Source organism: Canis lupus, chromosome 9 (assembly GCF_048164855.1).
Source record: "Canis lupus baileyi chromosome 9, mCanLup2.hap1, whole genome shotgun sequence".
Classification (NCBI taxonomy): domain Eukaryota; kingdom Metazoa; phylum Chordata; class Mammalia; order Carnivora; family Canidae; genus Canis; species Canis lupus.
In genome coordinates, this window is record NC_132846.1 from 31,837,018 (window position 1) to 31,861,258 (window position 24,241).

Sequence of the window (24,241 nt, forward strand, 5' to 3'; positions counted from 1 at the left end):
GAGAGGAGAGGGGGAAAGGCTGTATGTCCAGGAGATTAATGCTGTTCAACCAGAGCTGAGCAGCCTGGAAAATGAGAAAGTGCAATATGCGAAATGCATGGTCTCCTTCCCAACCCTCTTAGGCAGGTCTATTTGGGAAGGAGAGACGTACTGGGCATCTGGGCACAGCATGTGAGTTCAGAACCCGTCTCCCTCTAAAACTTCCAGGCCACCTTAAGTTCCAAGAACAGGGACATATCCCTGAGAGCCGCAAGAGGCACAGGCCAGGGGGTAGCGAAACAGATTCCATTCCGCAATTCTGCTTTGCACTGACTAACACGGCCATTAAAAAATGAAATCTGTTCACTAGACAAAATATAGTCAAACATTCCTGCGCGCTCCATCCTTTACACAGATTTAAATATTGGCCTGTCTTCTCTGTGTTTGTTTTGGTTCCCTCGGCCCACATTGAAGTCCACGGGCTCTTTCGCTCGCTCATCATCCCGCCGCCCGCTGCTTCGGCCGAGAATGAAGTAATAACTGAGCAAGCTGTTCGGGGCTTCCCAGCAGCCCGGCTGCACAGTGCGGCGCGCTCCGGCCGGGCAATCCCGTGGCCTCGAACCCCACAGCCCAGCGAGCCCCGGGAGGGCCCTGCTCACGCTGGCTCTCCTGCCTAAGGGAAGGCAGCCTGGGAACCACCCGAGGAGCAGCACTTAGCAGGCACGGCGATTTCTCCTCACTGGTTCTCGCTTACATTTTCTCAGGAAGCTGGACTGTTTGTGGCCTACGCTCCAATCACACAGTGGTGAGGGGTCCAGAAACAGCTTAAAAGAGAAAGTGTAGAGGCACCTGGCTGGCTCAGTGGTTAAGCGTCTGCCTTTGGCTCAGGGCATGATCCCGGGGTCCTGGGATCAAGTCCTGCATACGGTCCCTGCAGGGAACCTGCTTCTCCCTCTGCCTATGTCTCTGCCTCTCTCTCTGTGTCTCTCATGAAAAAATACATAATTTTTTTAAGTACAATTACATCTCAATAAAGGTGTGGAGGTGAAGGGCAAGGCAACTCTCACGTAGAGGCTAGTTAATAGACTGTTTAAAAGTAAACTATTGATTTTCTTTCCCAGAGAGCAACCTGCTGTGGCCTTTCAAAGTCTCCTTTTGTGGCCTTGCCTTTTGCTTCTGTCTGCCCTGTAAGAGCTTGCCCGAGTCCCACTGTTTGGTTTATTATCCAGCTCATCCTTCTCCCTTGGCACCTGGTATCAATGCACACCATAGGATGTGCCTGTACTCAGAACTCTCCAGAATCAAAAGGTTTCCAAGTACTTCACTGTAATAATTTAGTCAGGAACGAATTTTTAAACATTATGAAAACGTATTTGGAAGAAAAAGCAATCTTATGCCCCCTATTAAAACAGAAAGAAGCAGCATTTGAACTCTTGATGGTACTAGTCCAAATCAATGAAATATGATCTTAATTATCAAATAAGGTTCTAATGAAAGTTCTGTGGGGCCCTCAAGCCTAGTGATTTCCTGCAGAAGACTTGATATCAAAGAAAAAGCTTTCCCCAATGTAATGTAGATTTTCTTTTCTTTTTTTTTTCTTTTCTTTTCTTTTTTTTTTTTTTTTAGTGGACTTGATGTTCATTGTTTACTTAGTTATGGTGCTGTTAAATCAGACCAGCTACTCTGCTCTTTTCATGGGACTCAGTTTTGGACTTTAACATAAGGAGCACAAGAGAAGATGACCTGAAAAAAAGAAGAAGAAGAAGAAGAAGAAGAAGAAGAAGAAGAAGAAGAAGAAGAAGAAGAAAGGAAGAGGAAGAGGAAGAGGAAGAGGAAGAGGAGGAGGAGGAGGAGGAGGACCTGGATTGCCTGGAAATAGTGAAGAACAGAAGAGCAGGAAGTTCAGGGGAATGGCTACCACCAGTATGGAGAAGGCAGCCAGTAGCCTGAAAACCAATCCAACCATAACTGGTTGGCTGCAAGCCAATAGCACAAAATCATAACTGACATCAGTAGACACTAACCATAACTATAAAACTATGAAGTATGAAAGAATAATATGGTTAACAATCCTAAAAATGTTAGGATGGGCAAAGTAAGAATGAGCAAGGGAGCCACAAGGAAACTTACATCATATATTTTGGCTACTGATTCTTAGCAATACCACTAATAATGATATGCTTTTATAAAACTGACACACCTTTTAAACAAAATATTTTTACATGTAATATGTAGAGAAAAATGGAGAAGAAGAGTCATAGGAAGACTGCATACTGTGGGTAAATTGATAAAGTTAAGCTTATAAAGGCACAAACCTGAAAGATCCAAGTGACTTCCCAGATTCGAAGACCCTAGAAGTCACACCTAAAACAAGCATCCGGCCTTGTTGCTCCTGTCATCTTAATTCACTTAGCATACAGTCAATACTTACTGATAAATTCCACTTTCACAACAACAGGAAGGACTATCGGAAGTTTGGTGATGCCTTAAATTGAAAGCTCCAAAGGGCAGGAACTCTAATTTCCTGGCTCACTTGCACAACAGCACAGAACCGCGATAGGTGAGGATTTCAAGCAAGGTCTTTATTTTCCTATCACTCTGTTATCTCTATGTTTGCTTGATATAGATGTATGTATGTATTTCGCAGATAACAAGAGCTAACATTTATGGTTTGCTGTGTGCCAGGCACCCTCCTAAATGCTGTATGCAACCTCAAACTAACTTCATGAAGGAGGTGCTATGTATGATTGCCCCTCTCTTGCCAGAGGAAAAGACAAACACAGAGAGACCAGTCACTCTAATACTCACATTCACTATCTCAAGCTCCCATTCCATGTGCTGGCAGAAATTACACTCCTAATTCCAAGTACATTAAGTCACTTCAAGTTTAAAATCAGTTCTGCAGTTTTTCCTCCTCTTCCTTTTCCCTTAGTGGTTTCCAAGCTCCTTGGGCTCCGGCAGCCTTATGACACCTGGAGAAGGCATCTCGTCCCTTGTTGCCATCATCTGTCCCACACTGGCTTCTGCTGAGATGCTCAGCCCTGGCTAGCCCTTGGCTCTGATGGATGACCCTCCAGGCCAACATTTGCGGAGGGGACTGAATTCCCATCTGGTCTCCAGCCACACAATACATATATTCTCACCACGGCTGGTCTCCCTACCAAGAGACCCCTTCAGGCCCACCTGCTCTTGCTCTGCCTCTTGGCTAACTGCCAAGTCCTTCTCAATATGAAACTGTGTCTGCTCTCCCATGGCTCATTCAGCCAGGAAACCAGGCAGGCCATTGAGGCCCTCCCTGTGTTGACACATTCCACAGCCTTATCTACACTTCTTAGGGGACATCTCACCAGTGCAGTAGGGAAGCTCCAGAGTCTGCCTTGCTTTCCCAGACCCCACTCGGAACACAATCACAAGTTCCCTCTGTCCTCATATCCCCTTTCATAGCTGAACGTCCTGGTATGCTACCCCTCCCCCAACCATGCTCTCCAAGGAGGGGGTAGGGAGCAGCAGCGCTCCTTTCCCCAGGAAGGCAACAGCATCTAAAGCATCTAACCATCTCCCCCTCCCAGCTCATAGTTTTCCACTTCTGTGGCTCATGGGGGAAAAAACTGACTCCTTAACTATTCTTCACAAATCTTACTTATGCCCGTAAAATGGTTTTTGAATTTAGAGTGAAGGGTCAGACACTTGTGTTCTCTACTTTCACACCAGCCACCTTTCCTTAAAGCAACAGTGACTAATGTCACATGCCCATGCTCTGGGCTCGGCCTCCACATAAAAATGAGGAAATTCAATGAAGCATAGGGGAGGAGAGTACGTACACACAAGTTATGAACCAAAATACCATGCCTCCACATAACCTCTGGGAGAAAAGTTCAACCAGTGATAGAGACTTTTGAAGGCACCCATAACCTCTAAAAAAAAAAGATCAAAACATCTTATTGGGGCAGACCTAGTGGCTCAGCAGTTTAGTGCCGCCTTCAGTGATCCTGGAGACCCGGGATGGAGTCCCACATTGGACTCCCTGCATGGAGCCTGCTTCTCCCTCTGCCTGCATCTCTCACTCTCTCTGTGTCTCTCATGAATAAATAAATAAATAAATCTTTTTAAAAAAAATCTCATTGAACTAGAAAGGCTACAGGTCATATGATTTCATTTATCTGACATCCTTGCCAAGGCAAAACTAGAGAGACCAACAGATCGTATCCATACAATGGAATATTACTCAGCCACAAAAAGGAATGAAGTATTGATGTGTGCCACAAACAGCATGAACAGCCAAAACATTACGCTGAGTGAAAGAAGCCAGACACAAAAGGTCATATGATATATGATCCCATCTATAGTAACCATTCAGAATAGATAAAGCCACAGAAATAGAATGTAGAGTGATGGGTGCCAGAGGATCAGGGTAGGAAAGAATGGGAGAGAAGACTATAAGGAGTTTTGCTTTGGAGTAACAGAAATGTTTTGGCACAAACAGAAGTGATGGCTGCACAATATTACAAGTATACTAAAATGCCACTGAATTATTCATTTTAAAATAGTTAATATGACATTATAAAATTTCACCTCAATAAATGATTTTTTTTTAAATTTTTATTTATTTATGATAGGCACACAGTGAGAGAGAGAGGCAGAGACACAGGCAGAGGGAGAAGCAGGCTCCACGCACCGGGAGCCCGACGTGGGATTCGATCCCGGATCTCCAGGATCGCGCCCTGGGCCAAAGGCAGGCGCCAAACCGCTGCGCCACCCAGGGATCCCTCAATAAATGATTTTTAAAAAAATCAGTGGTTGGGGCACCTGGGTAGCTCAGTGGTTGTATGTCTGCCTTCAGCTCAGGTCATCATCCCAGGGTCCTGAGATGGAGTCCCACATCGGGCTCACCTCAGGGAACCTGCCTCTCCCTCTGCCTGTGTCTCTTCCTCTCTTTCTATGTCTCTCATGAATAAATAAAATCTTTTAAAAATAAATATTAAAAAATAAAAAGATCAGTGGTCAACTGGGAGACCTGACTATAAAGGGGCACAGGGATATTTGAGGGGGAAAATCAAATTGTTCTGTAGCTTGAGCATGGGGATGGTTACACAACTGCCTACATTTGTCAAGACTTGCAGGCCCATATACTAAAAAGGGCATGTTTCACTGTTTATAAAATAGCTTAATTTTTTATTGGGGAAAGAGAGCTCTCCAACATCTAGAAACTAAGTAAATATCGTTGACTAAAATCTGCCACAGATTATTTTGCTAGAGAATGAGTGCTCCATAGAAAGGACCATAGGAAATATTTTCTGCAATTCCATGCTAATGAAATGCCCTTGCTACTATTATAGGATGGAATTTATACTGACAGCTTTTCATCATTTATACTGGCAACTTTTGGCGCTGAGAGAGACTTTGGTGGATATGAGCTTGTTAGAGAACTTAACTAAGACTTTTTTGATAAATATGTAAATGCATCAGTAATATATAATTCCGTGAAGGAAACAGCACAGAACTCCAAGGTCAATTGTAGCACAACAGGTTAAACTATTCTCAACATAGTAATTCCAAGCATATTTTATTTTTTTAAGATTGTATTTATTCATGAGAGACACAGAGAGAGAGGCAGAGACATAGGCAGAGGGAGAAACAGGCTCCCTGCAAGGAGCCCAATGCAGGACCCGATTCCAGGACCCCGGTATCGTGACCTAAGCCAAAGGCAGAAACTCAACCACTGAGCCATTCAGACATCCCTCCAAGCATGTTTTATTTCCTTCCAAGTTGTTCTGGCTACCCATCACTGTGTTGACAAACCACTCCAAAATGTAATTGGCTTGAAATGTAATTTTATTATTATGACATAATCCTGTGGGTTGAATGGGCTCTGCTGGGCAGATCTCACTCTGGGGCATTATGCAGTTGGAGTGCGAAGTTGGCTACGACTTCAATATGAAGGCTCAATTGGGCTGGGTGTCCAATATGCCTACCCTCATGCTGGCAGTTGATGCTAGCTATTGTCTTGAAGCTCAACAGGAGTCTATATGTGGCCTACATGAAGGATCTCCATGCCTCTCCACGCAGCAGAGCAGCTGGGTTGCCAGAGAGATTGAAAAAGAGTAAGCACTCCAAAAAACTCAGATGGAAGCAGTAAGACCTCTTCTGACCCAGCCCCAGAAGTCATACAGTGTACCTTCCACCTTATTTTATTAGTCAAAAAGCAAGTCACATGACCAGCCCAAATTCAAGGGGAGGGAACTACACAAGGTCATGGATATTGAGAGGCATGTTCACTGGCAGCCATGTTTGGGGACTGGCTTCCAAAAGAGGCACCAATACCAGAATATCAAGTATGAGGATTTTGGAATGATATTAAGTTTTCAACTATAAAATAACATTTTGGCATTTCTTTGATAAAAATTAAAGTGAGTGTCAACTTTAGAAAGTACACATCTAGTTTTTTCAACAAAGTTCTATTAAATGCCTACTCTGACCAATCACTGTGCTAGGCCTGGAGGATGCATGGATATATCTGGCATGGAAACTGTCTCATTGCAGCTTAAGGTCTAGAGATTGCATTATGGAAACAAACAGAAAACAAAAACTAAACAAGTTCCACAGAACCTGTTGGAGGGCAAAGGAAAGTAAGTTGGTTATCCCTAAAGTGGAGTGAAGGAATAGCAAGAAATGCTTTGGAGAGAAGGGACTTAGGAGAGGAGTCTTGACAAATCAGGATAAACTCCAAACTCCTTAGCATTTATTTGGGAGAAGGGTGGGTGGGGTGGGAGGAGTATGAGGAGAAAGGAGGGCATTCCAAAAACAGCAACCCAGCAAAGACAAAGGTGAGGAGGCATACCACATGTTTAGGGCACTGGAAGCAGTTCCATGTGGCTCAGACGCAGAATTCAGGGGGAGTTCTAGACACAGGCATCAATCTTGCACAATCTTACACAGATGTGTTTAATTTAGTCCACAGATGATGTGTTTTTCTTTTTCACTTTCATAATGAACTACCACACAATGTTTTTTAATTTTTTTAAATTAGTTTCCAACATTTAATAAACAAAGTTTAACATAAAAAGCAGCTTCTTATGAAAAAAAGCCTTTAATTTGGCTGGACTGGGCCCAAATTCCCACCCAGCAACAACAGGCTGGAGCCAAAGAATGTCCCCTTTAGATGGGTTTATGAACTCTCCAATTTGCAACACCCACATCTGGTCCCCACCATTCCCTCCACTGTGTTTGAGTCTGAACCCCTCAACTAGAAAGCTAAAATGCATAGTTTTTGCAGGTGGGAGGGCAATTAATATTTTTGCTATGCTCAAGGTTTGAACCGCATCCTCTCTAAGTGGGCAACAAGGAAAAGGTATTCAATAGGGAAGTGACATGATCCCTCAAAATGATCCCTCTGGCTTCATCAAAAGATTCATATGGAAAATGCACTGAAGAAATGTATGAGCAAAAGCCAGTAAGCAGGTGGGAAACTCTTTCAATATTCCAGGTGAGAACTGATAAAGTCTGATTGAAGCAGTGGGATAGAAAGAAGGCCCAAACAAACAGTACTAAGGATGAAAAGGCAATACCTGGTCACCAAGTGGGGGTAAGAGGAAAGAGCTAGAATGATGCTCAGGTGTGGGGCTACAGTGATACAGAGAAAGAGCAAGTTTGAGAAAGAGACCATAATTCCAGCCTTATATGTGTTGAGATTTACTGTGAGGGCCATCAAGGTGGAAGGCAGTTGTGGACATGGGTCTGGAACACAGAAGAGAGGAAAGGCCAGAGGTGGAGATTAGGAATTCAGCTTATTGGCAGTTGAACCACAGGATCAATAAGACAGCCCAGGGAGAGGACGGGGAGTTAGAAGATAGCCAAAGAAAGGACCCTGAGGAATGTTTCCAGGACAGTCAGAGAAGGGGGAATCAGAGAAGAAGAGCTAGGAGAGCCCACTTCTTGAAAACTAAGGGAAAAAGGAATTTCTTTTCTTTTTTTTTAAGATTTTTTAAATTTATTCATGAAAGACTCAGAGAGGCAGAGACACAGGCAGAGGGAGAAGCAGGCTCCCTGAACCGATACGGAACTTGATCTCAGGACCCCAGGATGATGACTGAGCCCAAGGTAAATGCTCAACCACTGCTCAACCAAGGTGCCCTGGGAAGAAGGAATTTCAAGAGTGGATCAATTATTAGAATCAAAAACCACAGAGGGATTACCTGAAGTGTTCACTATGTGTGACAGGTGGATGTCATCAGGAGGTGATCTTCACAGAGTGTACGAGAAGAACGCCAGAGATACAGGTCAGAGTCTTGAGTGTGGTTGACGTGGAAGATAATACTTAGTCAAGCAAAAGATACAGTGTTGTGTTTAGGATTCATGAATAAAAATCAGAAAGTAAAAAAAAAAAAAAATCAAAAAGTACTATTTAAGGGATCCTACCTTTAAAGGAGAAATTAGAATTGTTCCCTTTAATCCTGGAGGAGTTTATAAGGCCTTTTTAAACCTTTTTCAAGAATGTGCCTTAAGAAAGATTAGTGAAAGTCCTACTGGTTCATTTACATCAATCATCTGGTTCACTTTAAGAAGCAACATTTAGGGCTTCCTGGTGGCTCAGTTGGTTAAGCAACTGCCTTTGGCTCAGATCCTGATCACAGGATCCTGGGATGGAGTCTCTCATCAGGATCCTTGCTCAACGGGGAGCCTGCTTCTCCCTCTTCCTGCCATTCCCCTTGCTTGTGCTCGCTTGCTCTCTCTCTCTTGGATAAATAAATAAATAAATAAAATCTCTAAAAAAAAAAAAAAAAACATCATTTATTTTCACCTGGTCAGTCCACCAACCTTAACTCCAATAGATGGGATCTAAATGAGTATTTTTCTTGGATAAGGAATGAGTTTTACATTAAGAGAGATTGTTCTTGTATTTTTCTTTTCTTTTTTTTAAGATTTATTTATTCATTTATGATAGACACAGAGAGAAAGAGGCAGAGACACAGGAGGAGGGAGAAGCAAGCTCCATGCAGGGAGCCCGACGTGGGACTCGATCCCGGGACTCCAGGATCGTGCCCCGGCCCAAAGGCAGGCACTAAACTGCTGAGCCACCCAGGGATCCCCGTATTTTTCTTTTATTGTCAAGAGATTTCACCAACAGAAAGTTCCATGATAACAAAATGCAATTCGATTTGGGATTTGTGCGCTTATCCTACGACATCCAGCTAGCAAGGAAGAATAAAATCTGGTTCTATTCTTAAAAGAGAGGCATTTCCTCATTTTATATTTTCCTTCTGAAAGAAATTTTTCTTGTTTAGTTTTGCAAAGTATAAGAGGATAAAAAAGAAGTGAGAAAGTAGAATCTCTTTCTATTGAATGAACAATTGGGCTGTGATGGTAAAGGTGATATGGAGCTATTTGTGAGGGGTTGGAAGTTATTACGGTGGTGGTGGTGGTGGTGGTGGTGGTGGTGGTGGTGGTGGTGGTATGTGTGTATGTTTGTGTGTGTGTATGTTTGATATTGGAGAAACTTGAGATCTTTGTGGACTCTGAAGAAGCCAGCAATGAGAAGCAGGCAAAAGAGAGAGGAAATCAGTAATGCTGCATGATTCCACAGAGGAAGGGGATTTGTCTCATATAGAAGGATCTGCCTTGGGGATCCCTGGGTAGCTCAGTGGTTTGGGGCCTGCCTTTGGCCCAAGGCATGATCCTGGAATCCTGGAATCCTGGGATCGAGTCCCATGTCGGGCTCCCCGCAGGAGCCTGCTTCTGCCTGTGTCTCTGCCTCTCTCTGTGTGTCTCTTGTGAATAAATAAATAAAATCTTTAAAAAAAAAAAAAAGAAGAAGAAGAAGAAGAAGGATCTGCCTTGTATATATATGCCTTGTTCCAACTGGGGAAAAAGAGGTGAGCACGGTCATGGCCACATCATGTTATAGGTACAGACAAATTTCCCTTTTAAATAGGCGAGGCCATAAGCTGAGCCAGGGAAAAGGGCCCTCTTTTTGAGCAGGATGAGAAAGGGTAGGAGAGAGAGACAGACAGGAATAAGTGAAAAGCCTGGCACATGCACACAAAGCCCCATTCGAGGTGCCATATTGACTTTCAATTTGCCCCATTTAGTAGAGAAATGCCTGTTACTGCCTCCTGCCTTATTGAATATAAACAAAGCAAGAAAAGTAAGAGAATAAGAAATGGACAATATGATATTTACTGTGCAATGAAGAGGCTGGGCTTATAATTAATTATATATTAACTCATTATTTTTTCAACAGATACTGAGTGGCTCATAACAGCCAGATATGAGTCTAGATACCATTAACGATCACTAACAAAAAAGATAAAAATTCTTGCCTCATAGAATGCATATTCTAGTTCTCCCATATATGTCAAGATAGTCCTTGCTCATGTTCTGGAAAAGTGTTTGATTTTTCTTCTATAGCTTCCACAGAACATGCCAGGCAACAGCCTCTCCTCCTAATAAAGGGCTGGAGTACAAAGAACTATGAATCAGGTACAACTGAGGATAGGCTGGCAAATACTCATTCAAATAAAATCGGAAGGACGTTTCAAAAAAGAATGAAAGAATGCCATTACTTCGTTTGGAATTGGGCCAGGCCTCCAGACTTCACAGAAATAATTAGTGTTTTCTAATAATCCATCCGACACATCATGTTCCAAATGTGATTTTCTGATTAAGGCACTAGGCATGAAACTACTTCTGGATAAGCAGCAGACAGTAAAACCCATGCAAGGTCCCCCAGGTGTTTGCTGCGGAAGCTGAAAGGGGCAAAGGATGTAGCCATATCCTTTCTGGTCAAATTTCAGGATAAACAGATTTGAAGGACAGAACTGTAACCAGGATTTGGCCACCTTGGGAAGGAACGTGGTGTTTGAACAACATCCTTCCCAGACTGAAAGCCGCTCAGACATGGATCGTCATTCCAGGCATTTGGCATGCTGGTTTATACTAGCAGCCAAGTGCATAATTGCCAGGAACTGGCCAAATCCACGGAGACACCAGTCACTTCTGAATGCTGAAAAATGTTTGTAATATACCGTAATAAATGTAAGTCTGACTCATTTAATCAGATCGGAGTCCTACCCTGGGGATTTCTGTACAGGAGAGAGATCTTTACTGAAACTACTTTACTCTACTGCCACCTTCCATTCCAGGAAGAACAGAACTATTATCTGGTCAGCCTTGCCAATTTCTGTTTTATATTTTAGGTCATTAATGTGGATGCTTATAACATACATGTTTCCAACTCATTCTGAATTCATTTCAGTATGAAGTGATGAAAATAACGCTTTCTCCTTATTTTAGATTGTATTGAAAATGAAAGACAGTGATTTGAGAGTATCAGACTCTTCTTCATTCCTGACCAATTTCTCAGAGTAGTTTCCCCAAAACCAATGAGCTGAGATAGGGAAAAGATTCCAGTTGCTCTTGGGACACCTGGGTGGCTCAGCCTTTGAGCATCTGCCTTCAGCTCAGGGTGTGATCCTGGAGACCTCGGATCAAGTCCCACATCAGGCTCCCTGCATGGAGCCTGCTTTTCCCTCGGCCTATATGTCTGCCTTGTTCTGTGTGTCTCTCATGAATAAATAAATAATTTTTTTAAAAAAGAGAGAGATTCCAGTTGCTCTTGCTGGTGAGAACTCGCCGTCTGGTTCAAGGCCTTTCTGCACTTGAAGCAATTTTGAGATGGATGTATAGCTCAGCTTCAGGAGCTGGCCAAACTTTCTCCTAATATGAAGATGGGAAATCAAATTAGCTGTTCCAGGTCTTTTCTCCAGCTACTTTTATATAGAGCCTTGAATCAAAATATCAGAAATCTTATTCTTCCCAAAGATTGATCCAGCCCCAAGATAACCAATTTATACCAAACAAACTCCCTGGGAAATTCTCTGAGCCCAGGGGTCAATTTTCAAGTGGCAATTTCATTTCATATGCTACCAATGAGGAGATTGTAATTCAGGTTAGATGATGGGGTAATTCATCCAAGGTCACACAGGTAACTGCAGAACTAAGACTTAAATTCAGCGCTTTTGACTTCAATGGCCTGGCCCTTTCTGCTAGAGCACCAGGCCTTCCTGGTGCGAACCTAGCAGGCAGGGGTGACAAGAGGTTACAAAGAGCAGAGTGCACTACTAGGGACAATAGGCCTGGCACAGGGTAGGACAGTGGGAAAAGCTGGCAGAGGACAGCAGGACTCGGGTGACTGAGGGTCAGGAGCCAGAGTCCAGTTCCAGAGCACTCCATGGGATGGAAGAAATGGCAAGAGATAATTAGGGCCCCTGCTCAGAGTTCAAATATGAACAAAAGAGAAATTGTCTCAAGAACACAGCAGAAGCCTGATTAGGAAATCCTGGCACATAAGGGCATGCTGGGCAGGCCTATGACCCCAAGTATTAACCTCCAACTGAGTTTCAGAGCACTCTACTCCAGCTCTGTGAAAAGAAGAAACCATCTGGGACCAGAACAGAGACCAGCCTGTAGGTGGAGCCAAGTGGCTGCCAGTGGCAGGGCAGACAGGAAGAGCCAGGGCAGTGAACCAGGCAGGTCACTGCCATGGGAACATCAGCCTTCAGGGTTCAGTATCCTCTTCTACACAGTCTATTTCTTGGCTGCTCTAAAATGTGCTGTTGATTCTGCTTTATCTTAGAAAGACTTCCTTAAAATGGCTTGAGAGAGGGTGACCACATAATTTACCATCCAAACCCAGAAACTTTTGAAAATGAATGAGGGAGTTGTTAATAACTACACCAGTACAACAGTCATAAGCCAGGGCTAACCCAGGCCGACCCAGACGTGCGGTCACCCCAGCTTGCGACCAAGCACTCAGGACTCAGACATGCCTGGGCACAGCTGGTGGCGGGTGAGATAATCTTGACAGGACTGTTGACAGGAGAGCAGAGAACTCCTGGGACATAATTCATCCTAAAGGAAGAGAAAGTCAAAGTACACAAATTGGGCTTCATGACATCAAGACAGGGCCAGAGGGGAGGGATGATTCCCTAGTCCGGAAGTGTTGGCCACACCCAACATCCTGTGACTATGGCTTTAAAAAGCCAGTGCAATTAAAAAGAGCTGTTTTATTAAAATTTCCATAGAACAAAGATGAAAGCAAGGTTTAGTGAAATTCTGTGCCAGCAATTTCAGCAGCAGCGACAGAGAAGGGCACTGTGGGATGGGAAGGGTGGGATGGCAGTGGAAAGTCACAGCACCTTCGGTGGACGTCAGCATGGCTGCTGCTCCAGGCTTAGGCAGTGACCAGACACATTACCCCAGCAACCACGAGCAGGAGAGCCAAAGACAGTGGGTGCCTTACTCTTATATCTCAGAGCATATGGAGGGTCATCCATGAGGGCTCGCTGAACTATCATGAGGAATACAAAGGGGCTGCAGTTTCACGTAGTAGATGAAGGAAGAACCAGAGGAATATTATTTCATAACGAATGATTCCTATGACTTACTTTAGCCCCAAGCTGGCGATGCCTTGGAAACTTAATATTTCCTCCACCATCACATGAGGAGCTCATTGATGTCTAAATTTGAGAACCTTCATCATTTGGATCCACTCAATTAGTATCAATAGTTTCATAGTCTAAAGTAGCCTTATACTCTCAAAATATGTATGTTGCAATGATACAAACATTTCTAAAATAATGCAGAAAATATGTGTACATAGTAATTAACACATAATACAGAAGAATTCCAAAAATTATGAACTTTTGCTACCATTTAAAGAACAGCATCTACTGATCCTATTATCCAACTGATCAGTCTTAGCCTTTCAAAGATTTGAAATTAGATACTGTTCTGAAATAAAATGACTCATTCACCCAACTGCTAAAATGAAAAAGACGGGCAATACCAAATGTTGGCAAAGATGTCGAGCTAGAATTCTGACATGGTGCCAGTGGGAGTGTGAATAGGTATAACCTTTTTGGAAAACTGTTTGGCACTATGGACTAAGAATAAACAAACATACTTCCACTCCTAGTATATGCCCAACAGCAATGTATACATATGTTTACCAAAAAACATGGAAAGAATGTTTATAGCAGCATTTTTTATCATAGCCCAGCACTGGAAACTACCCAATATCTATCAACAGTGGATAGGATAAATAAATCGTAGTATATTCATACAGTGGAATACTGCCATGAGAATGAACAAATATAACCACAGACAACAGCATGAATGAATCTCACAAACATCAAGTTGAACCAAAAAAGCGAGACACAAAATATTCCATTTGTATACAATTTACAAGCAAGTGAAATTAATCAATACTGTCACAAGTCCAAAGGAGCTGGTAATGTTCCATTTCTTGATCCGGGTGCTTTGGGAGCTTATCATTTGTCACTGTTAATCAAACTAGTCGTAAGTTCAGTCATATTTGAGGAAGAGTATTATGTTCTACCTCATGATGGAGCATGGCAAAGTCACATTGCAGAAGAGCATGTGGGCTAAGTGAAATTGTTATATCCATTCCAATTATAAAATATGGTACCTTTTAAACTTTAAACAATATGTTAAATAGTTTTTATAACCCACTCTAATTGTCTAGTGCAAATTAGAACTCAGCATCATTCTGGGGTAAAACAGAAACCTTAGGAAGGTAGAGATGAAAATAAGAGCACCAGCGACTAGAGGACACGAAACGAGAAAGGATGCTCCAGTTTGCATCATGTGTCTTCCCTGACCTGATAACTGTGACCACAAGAATAGGGTACATTTATGGGGCAGTCTCAGTCACCTGCTCAACAAGATCATGTGAAATGAAAAAGGGGCAATTCTCCAAAGGGAAAAGCAATGGGAAAACCACATATGCCGACTGCCACGTCATACACTGTTTCTGACTGTCATCATCACGAGAAATTCTTAAACTTGGCATATCAAGAATGAAGAAGTATGTTCTCTGAAGTTGCATTTAACTCTAAGGTTCCAGTGTTCTCTCCCCAAACACACTTGTCAAATCCATTATCATTAATACTAAAATATCTTGGGCAGCCCCGGTGGCGCAGCGGTTTAGCGCCGCCTGCAGCCTGGGGTGTGATCCTGGGGACCCAGGATCGAGTCCCACGTCGGGCTCCCTGCATGGAGCCTGCCTCTCCCTCTGCCTCTCTGCCTGCCTCTCTCTCTCTCTGCCTCTGAATAAATTAAAAATAATAATACTAAAATATCTTTAAAATACGGATCTAGTTGTAAAGCATACACCCAAGTGGGACTACCAATAGTAACCATGTTTCACTTCTCTTTGAGTATCTTTCAAAATACTCATCTGTCTATGGACGTGTGTTAACACTTTTCCTTCTGGTGGTTTGGATAAATCTCCCACGTTGTGTTGACCACATACATTCCTGTTAACAGCTGTGAAGTCATACACTAAAAAATAAACTGAGGACTGCAGGTGTAGCAGGCTGAACTCAAGCCCCCCCTCCTCCTCTCAGGGAAGAATCTTGGGGATTAGAGAGAAAATAGGTTACTGTGATGCCATTTAGCCAGACAGCTCAGCAAAAAGCCTTGCTATTTTATGTGGGACCCTCCAGAAGAAAGGTACCACGCCAAGCAGAGAACATCTTTTTGCATAATAAGACTAGGACGCCTATTTTGCAAGAAGTAGACTTAAAATCATGGTATTAGAACAATACACATTTCCCTCATAGACTATATACTAGGGGTGAGCATTTTCTGTAAAGGGCCAGACAGTAAATATCTTAGGATCTGCAGGCCACACAGCCCCTGGTGCAGTTACTCAGTCCGGTAGTGCAAAATTATACAGGCAATACTTACACAATTGAGTGTAGCTGTATTCCAACAAAACTTTACAAAAACAGGCCTGTGGGATTTGGTCCATTGGCCGCAGTTTGCTAACCCTGGGACTAGACAAAAACAAACAAAAAACTACATCATAGAAGTGAGATGTGTTTGTCTTTAGGCAAAGACAAAGCCTGACAGCCCTGCTGATGGAGAGAGCAGAAGCTGAAATGCTCCCAGTTTACCCTCAGTCCTCCACCCCCTTTCTACCATGAGACTACAGCTCATCGTCCCCACTCCGCAGAATCAGCAGGAGCTAGAACAGACTGATTCTGTGTTCACATCCAGCTGAGCCCAGAAGTGGCAGAAATTATAAAATACTCAAAGGAGCTGGGACTTCATTCATTCCGAGGAGGAGGGTATGTTCTGAGGAAATGGAAGAGACCCCTGATGCTGAAGTTTAAAGAGATCTGTGAAGACAATGTTGGCAAAAGGGGAAAGAAGGTGAAAGTTAAAGAATGAGAAAGAATTGAATATCTACCACAGGGGACTTACGCGGAGCCCAGGTCTCAATCTTTCTTTAAACCCTTTCTTGAATCCTTTAGAAAAGAAGCTCCTAAGCCTCCCACAAGTCCCTGCTTTACTTCCTACCACTCTCTACCTCATTCAGTTTCTCCCAAACTGGCCTCCTTGCTGTTCCTTGAACAATCTAACACATTCCTACCTCAGGGCCTTTGCACCTCTTTACATTTTAGACAGACTAATATTCAAATGGTTCACTCTCTTTTCATTTGGATGCCTCAAATGACATTTACTCAAAGGTGCCTTCCTTGACTTTTCTATCTAGAATAGTATCTTCATCAGGCTCTATTTTAATTTTTCCTCACAGCAATATTACTACCTAATTCTCTTCCCCAAAAGCAAGTGAGCCCCATAAAGGTGGAGACTTTGGTTAATTCACTCGAGTTCACTCCCAGCATCTTGAATAGTACCTCAGACACAAGTGGTGCTCAATAAATATTTTCTGAATCAATCAACCAATCAATAAATCAAGTCCAACATGTCTATGCTGCCTAATTTTATATGTCAACTTAGCTGGGCTATTGCACCCAGATATTTGGTCAAACATTATTTTGGAATGTTTCTGTGAAGGTGCTTTTGGATGAGATTAATATTTAAATTGGTGGACTCTGAGTGAAGCAGACTGCCCTCTATAATATGGGTGGGCCCCATTCAATCAGTTGAAGGTTTGAATAGAACAAAGGACAAGAGAGCATTCTGCAGCAGTCTGCCTTTGGACTTCATCTGCAAAATCTGCCAGCCCCGGTTCTAAAGCAGACTGCCTTTGAACTGCAACTGCAACTCCTTCCTGAGTCTCCAGCCCCTTAGGCTCCCGGTCAGACTTTGTGGACTTGCCAGACTCACACAACTGGGAGAACCGCTTCCTTAAAATAAATCTCTTTATTTGATTGTTTCTCTGGAGAACCCTAATACAGACCCAAAGTCAAATTATGCTATCTTCTTTACTAAAGAATTTCCCCTAATAGCTCTATACCCACGGGTTTTCACAACATGAGTCAGGGAGCTGATGTTCCCACATATTCTGCAGATCTGCAGGTAATATTGCTCATGATGAGTTCCTACCCCATGGACAGCTAACTGGGGACCGGAGAATCGGGCAGAGGGTAATCAAACACAGTTTTTAAAGAATATAGCCGATTATGTAAAAACACGAGCACTTAAAACCATCTGGAGACTTCCTTTCACACAATACCATTGCATTCACATTTAGTGAACACGAAAGTGGATCTACGACCTAACCTGTCTAGATCCTCGAATGGTAAATAAAATACCAAACATACAAGCTATGTTTATATTCTGGAGTTTTAGTCGCGTCCATCGTATATTTATATGACCAGATATGACCGCAGGTATAAAGTTTATGGGAGTGTGGAGCGTTTTCATGAGATGCTCCAGGACAGTGCTTCCCCCTGTGCCCTTGAAATTTCAAATTTTTAAGAAACAAAATTCCCTACCCTGGTGCCCCTCTGGAATCCTGTCACGAGAAAGTAAGGCTTTCCAGCGACCCCAAAATGTAGGGGCTGCCTTCAGATGCTTTCTGGGCTCCCGGCTTCCCGCCGGCCCGCCGCTCCCCACGGGCCGGAGGACGGCGCCCTCCCAGCCAATCAACGCTCAGCAGGACCCTCCTCCCGCGCATCTTTCAAAGGCCCCGAAAAACCAATGGGCGGTTAAAGGCGGCGCCAGGGCGCTCGGGGGCGGAGGAAGACACAGCGTCGGGGTCTGATTGGTCCCGGGAAGACGCCGCGCCCCGCCCCACGGAAGGCTGCACCAATGAGCTGAGCGAAGAGGCGGGCTGGGCGCGGGGCAGCGGCGGGGGAGCGGGGGCTGCGGGAGCCTGGCGGCCGCGGCTCACGACTTGGTGCGGCCCGCGATGAAGCCGGTGAGTCGGGCCGAGGCGTGGACGAGCGATGCCACTGAGACGCAGGCGGCCCCGAGGCCAGCTCTTGGGCCTGGGGCCAGTCCAGGCCTGGTCGTGGCCGGACTCGCGCTGTAACCGTCCTGGGTCGGGGAGGTGGCGCTTCCCCGGAGCGGGGAGAGCGATGACGGAGCAGGAGGAGGGTCGGTGGTGGTCCAGGGGAGGACGGACAGCCGCCGTGCACCTGTTGCGCACAGGCCGGGGACTGCCGCCCGAGGAGTCTCCTAGGCCCCCCGGCAGCCCTGCCAGGGAGGGCTGAATCCCGTTTTACGGAAGAGACGGAGGCATGGAGAGCTCAGGTGTCTCGATGCGTCAGTCTGCCCGATACCCAGCCCCGAGGGATGCCCGAGGATGCCCCGCGGGCGAGCGGTCCTCACCGCACACGGGGAGAACTTCGCAGAAGACCATTGCCCACCCCCGATTGTGGGTGCGTCACCATCCCCCGGGGCCAACTGGCACTGCGTCCCTTCCCGGGGTTCGGAATCCCTGGGGCCGGGGGAGCGGAAACGTCTCACCGTGTTTAGGATCTGTGAGCATGGCTGGAAGAGCCTGAGTAAAGAAGCCACACTGAAAATCTTGGATCGTCAAAGCTGATTTAAAGAGAAAGGAAAAAACCAGACGCAAGATGCTGAGGCTCCCTGACTCAATCGCCTGCCGCCAGGGTTGACAACCTATTGAATATTAAAGGGCCTTCATTTGAGCTGATAATAATAATCATCCAAAGCAACTCACATCCTTAGCCTAAATGGCTCTGTAATGTGATCTTGTAGTAACAGACAAGACCATTATAGACTATAGCTTCAGAGCTAGAAAGAACATTAGCTGGTTACCCTTGCTAATCCCCACGTTTCCATGTGGAGGAGCATCAGCTGTCCTTCACTCCTGGCCTCTTTCTCCACCTGTTCCCAGAAGGGACAGAGAGATCTGATCCCCCCAGTTTGGGAGGAGCTGAATACAAGTAGCTGAACCCTTTCTTCTCTCTGCAGAGAGAGTATTCTCTGCAACACAGGAGCCCTGGGTTATCCATTGCTGCCCATGACTGGATGGATAAGTCCAATTCTGGAGTGAAGAACTGACTGGCCACTTGACCACAGCTTTAAAGCCACACCTTCCCTTTGATACTCAGCAATGAAATTAACATATTGATCTCCATTTGCCTCTCCACTGTTTTATCTCTCAGTAGGTTCCAACCAGGAAGCAAGAAGAAAGATGTATATTTTATTGGTCCTATAAAACAACTATCAGTCATGTAGAAATTACGCCTACAGGATTGAGTTCCAACTCCTTAGATCATTACACAAAGTCCATCTCAGTCTCTCTAGTCCAATGACTCACAAAGTTGAGGGCATGATCTCCTGTCTGTCCTCTCCCCATCAACCAAGCTGCTGGGCTGTTGGGCTTATTTTTTGAGAAATGGGGTAGGTAAACTACTTCTCTGGCTTCATCTCCCCTGCTCGGATATCACAGTTCCTGAAAACAAAACCTTTCTCCTTTTGCCTTTATTGCCTTAATTTCTTCCCTATCTGCCTAAAAACCTCCTGCTCATCCTTCAAAATCCAGCTAATGTCTCTCCTCTGAAGCGTTCTCCAGCTCTCTAAGCAGTCACTCCTTTCCGGCTCTAAAAATGTAGTTTATGCTTCCATTTTAGCACTTTCTTTTTTTATAACCTATGCACACATCTCTCCAACTCTACTGAAGCTATTTATTTTATGGATCTCCAGAGCTTGGCAAATGAAGGTGTTCAGGAAATGTTTGTGAATGAATGAATGAATAGATCTCCTCACTTTACGGTTGTAAAAAACTGAGACCCAGAATAAACTGAAGTTGCTTGTCTGAGATTATACAGTAAATGGCAGAGCCAAGACCAGAATCCTGGTTTGTTCCCAATCCAACTCTTTCCACTGCAGAGCACTGTAATTATTAATAGGACAGTAAGAATCAATAATTTATTATTGATATTGCTGATCACTCTGATATTCCAGATTGAATAAATTGCACAAATGCGTTCAGTGTGTGTTTAAGCGAGAATCAGCTTATATGTAAATATTCTTCTTTACATTTATTTAACATAACTGATTTCTTTTGAAGCCTAGTTCATTGCAAACAAGTGAGTTTGACTCATCAGACGAAGAGCCTATTGAAGATGAACAGACTCCAATTCAGATATCCTGGTAGGTTAACACTTCTGATCAATGATGACCTAATTATTTGTTGTGTACATCATAACGCATGTAGATCCATAGTCTGCGTATTGAAAATATTTATTGATTCTCTTCTGCTGATTGTGTAATTCTAATCTTTAAGGGATCCTCTAACCCTATTATTTACTATCTATGATAGAATAAGGCTCTCTTTTGGGGGGATGCAGGCAGAGAAGGAAGTCATTCTTTATGTTAGAAAACCATATAGAGACAAATAAGTAAGGAGTTGAGATAGGATCAGACTATCTCCTATTAGGACCAAAGCCTATTTATTCTTTTATGACAAAAGAATCATTTACCAAACATAGGATGAGATATTTAATTGTTTATCATTTAGTCCAATCCTAGAACTACTTGCCACAATAATGCATCTATTAGCAGACCCTGCTTAAGATAAAAGCCACATTACTATAGATATAAGAGCAAAAAGAAATGTTTCTATATACATTCAATTTCCAAATCTTGACAGTGACTTATTGTTACACCAGAATCTCTACAACAATCAATGCTTTCCCTTATCCCTGTAAATGTAATAATCTCTAAGAAAACCCCAACAATAGGAAGGGGAAAAGAGTATGTTATCCCTAAAGGTCTTTTTGTTCTGCCATCAAATAGCAATTACCTTTCCTTTCTCCTTATACCCCTCTTTAAAACTCAAAAACTCATCTAATTCCCAAAGTCATATGGTATTTATATGATGCCCTCTGTTTTCCTCTAAACTCCTCTTTGGCTTCTACCAGCTTTGTCCCTGAGTACTGCAAACTGAGAATATGATTTCTTGAAATTATTTTATCTTAACCAAAATCTATTACAACAAAGAATGACCTGTGGTTTTTATCATATGATATTATATCTGCTTAAGGAAGTCCTACAAAGAAATCTTAAAATAGTAATATAGAATGAATCCTGGGGATAAAACCATCAGAAGGTCATTTTCTGGCTTATTCCCCAAGATAACAAATACAAACCATTTCAGATAACATACCACAGGGTAACTTCAGTATGCTTTATACTAGCTGTAGGCAATCTAGGCATTATTATTTTTAGGGTAAATTTAAATTACCAGAGGTGCCTGGGTGGCTCAGTTGGTTAAGCGTCCAACTCTTGATTTCAGAGATCATGAGATGAGTTGGGCTCCACACTTAGTGGGAGTCTGCTTGTCCCTCTCCCTACCAACCCACCCCACCCCACCTCCACTCGTGTGCTCTTGCACACACACTCTCTCTCTCTCAAATAAACAAATCTTTTTTCTTTTAAGATTTTATTTATTGATTCATGAGAGACACACAGAGAGAGGCAGGGACATAGACAGAGGGAGGAAGTAGGCTCCCTGCAGGGAACCTGATGTGGAACTCCATCTCAGGACCCCTGGAGATTACCCTGAGCCCAAGGCATATGCTCAACCACTGAGCCACCGAGGCATCCCAAATGAAAGAAAAGAAAGAAAAAAGAAAAGAAAAGAAAAGAAAAGAAAAGAAAAGAAAAGAAAAGAAAAGAAAAGAAAAGAAAGAAAAGGAGAAAAAAGAAAAAAGAAAAGGAAGGAAGGAAATAAAATTGTGACATGTGACAAAGCAAATGATAAGTCCCTGTTTTAAAACTTCCAATCTGGAGATCCCTGGATGCCTCAGTGGTTTGGCGCCTGCCTTCAGCCCAGGGAGTGATCTTGGAGTCCCAGGATCGAGTCCCACATTGGGCTCCCTGCATGGAGTCTGCTTCTCCCTCTGCCTGTGTCTCTGCCTCTCTCTCTCTCTCTCTCATGAATAAATAAATAAATTCTTTAAAAATAAATAAATAAAACTTCCAATCTTTCTGGTCCTTTTTGTGAACAACATATTGCTATTTGCATATGCATTTTTGTTTTGTGACTATGATAAAACTTTAAAACACCCTTGTTCAGTGCCAAGCACAGATTTGTTAAATTGAATTTCCATTTATAACTTAAAAACTGAACTAAACTTCAAGTTTTATTCTTTTCAGGCTACCCCTGTCACAAGTGAATTGTTCTCAGTTTCTTGGTTTATGTGCTCTTCCAGGTAGGTAAGACTACAGTTGGCTTCCTATTGATATACTTAGGATAATTTTTTTTTTTTGTCAGTTAATAAATCATTGTACTGAGCAATACAAGAATTTCACAGATCATCACCCTAGGGAACTCAGTAGTGGAAGCCCTTGTGTGGGCTCTAGCTAAAAGGCCACAGATCACTCTTCAGCCCATCCGAACTCATTCACAATTCTGCATTTCTGGTTTACCTACCTTAATAAAATGTAAACACTGAGATACAGGGTGAGGCTGAGGACAACTGGCAGGTACTTGTTACAGAGACGACACAGAATAAAGAATCTTTGGATTGGAAGTTCCTTAGCTGGGGTTCTAGGAATCCCTACAGTTATATTCCTAAGAATATAAGAAATTGAAATCCACATTCAAAATGAAATTGAAACATAAATGATCATATAGGTATGACTTTATAAAGTAGCTGTGTATGTGTTTAAATATATTTGTTATATGTGACCAAACACTGACTTTTTCACTTGCCTTATTACTGCTTGTAGGTTGTAAATTTAAAAATGTTAGAAGAAATATCCAAAAAGATACAGGTAGGTATAACATGAAACAACCATATTAATAGCTTTTCCTAATAACACTGAAAATCTCGTTGTCAAAAAGAACAATGTTAGTCTCTGTTCAGCATACCAAATGAATGTTATTTCATAGTTTCAAACTATAGACTTACTCTACTATGCAAAGATGTCTTTGCGAAGGGCACAGAGAACTAACTCCTTGTTTACTAAACATAGCATTGCCTTTCACTGATTGTTGTAGTTATACATAGAAATTCCATTTGAGTTTAAAATGTCTAAGTTGGAGGGTGGTAAATACATTAATAGAAAACTGCCATTTCACTGCCCAGATCTTTGAGCATACTATCCTTTCCAGACTTGATTGTGATCCTAGAAATTAAGCCTGAGCTGAGAACCCAGAAGGAGTAGTGAAATTGAACATCCTGGGTAGAAAATTTAGAGCCAACATCTAGGTGGGAAAGATGAAGTAGGGTTTCATTTTCACAAGCTCAAGGATGCTTATACCACTGTAGCCTCAAGTCTAATAATCCCAAAATATCCTAATATCCCACCCCATTTTGAAATTTACATATTGCACGGTGCTAAAAAACTTGGATTTTCAAAACATTGTACCTTGGTTGGCCTGGAATATTTCAAAGCTAATAGTCCTACCTATGTCCTTATAATACACCAAAATAAATATAAATAAATTAATATACACATGCGCGCACACATACACACACATCTTGATTCTGACCATTATAAATTTTTTAAATCCTAAAATTTTTTCCTGCTTGTTTTGGAATATCAATTTATTAATTTGCTTTCTCTAATTTATTCCTTACCTACCAAAAAAGACTTACAGAGGCTAATAGGTTAGTTGAGTCTTACAGTATTTGTAAAGATTCTTTGATTTAGAGATACCTGCCATGATAGGAAGTTTTCATTTGGAGAACATTTAAGTCATGACCAAAATATAATGACAATCACTGGCTCAAGAACCAATCGTGTACATTTTGGAAAGCCCTATTCATTTAGTATTTTCTATAAAAAGGGTTTCCAGTATTTTGCCAAACCTTCTGTTTTCCAATGTATAAAAGACAACAATCTGATAGGAGAGACCTAGAATCTCCCTGCATCACCCCCCGTGGTTCCCTCCTCAGAGTCCTTTCTAGAAAAGTTTGAAAGACACTGTATAATAGAAATTATCCAATGTGTGCAAGAGGCAGATAGAAAATTACTTACTCTTAAAAATGGTTAAGTATGCTGA

General features: G+C 42.7%; 2 protein-coding genes across 8 annotated transcripts in view; one reads left to right on the plus strand and one right to left on the minus strand.

Moving 5' to 3' along the window:
• The window catches only part of BMP4 (bone morphogenetic protein 4), a 348,582-nt gene extending 330,693 nt beyond the window's left edge, over positions 1 to 17,889 (minus strand). For 2 of the 3 annotated variants that reach the window (XM_072838615.1, XM_072838607.1), the window contains exon 1: positions 17,748 to 17,889. The gene's annotated coding sequence lies outside the window, so the exon portion shown is untranslated. The remainder of the gene's footprint in view (positions 1 to 17,747) is intronic. The other variant, XM_072838606.1, reaches the window with a different exon arrangement.
• Positions 17,890 to 18,021: 132 nt separating this feature from the next.
• CDKN3 (cyclin dependent kinase inhibitor 3) overlaps positions 18,022 to 24,241 on the plus strand; it is a 31,316-nt gene continuing 25,096 nt past the window's right edge. The window contains exons 1-4 of one of the 5 annotated variants that reach the window (XM_072838627.1): positions 18,022 to 18,172; positions 20,297 to 20,379; positions 22,387 to 22,442; positions 22,963 to 23,007. In XM_072838627.1, the coding sequence (XP_072694728.1) occupies positions 18,164 to 18,172; positions 20,297 to 20,379; positions 22,387 to 22,442; positions 22,963 to 23,007 (193 nt within the window). In that variant the 5' untranslated portion in view covers positions 18,022 to 18,163. The remainder of the gene's footprint in view (positions 18,173 to 20,296; positions 20,380 to 22,386; positions 22,443 to 22,962; positions 23,008 to 24,241) is intronic. The other 4 variants (XM_072838629.1, XM_072838626.1, XM_072838628.1 and 1 more) reach the window with 4 other exon arrangements.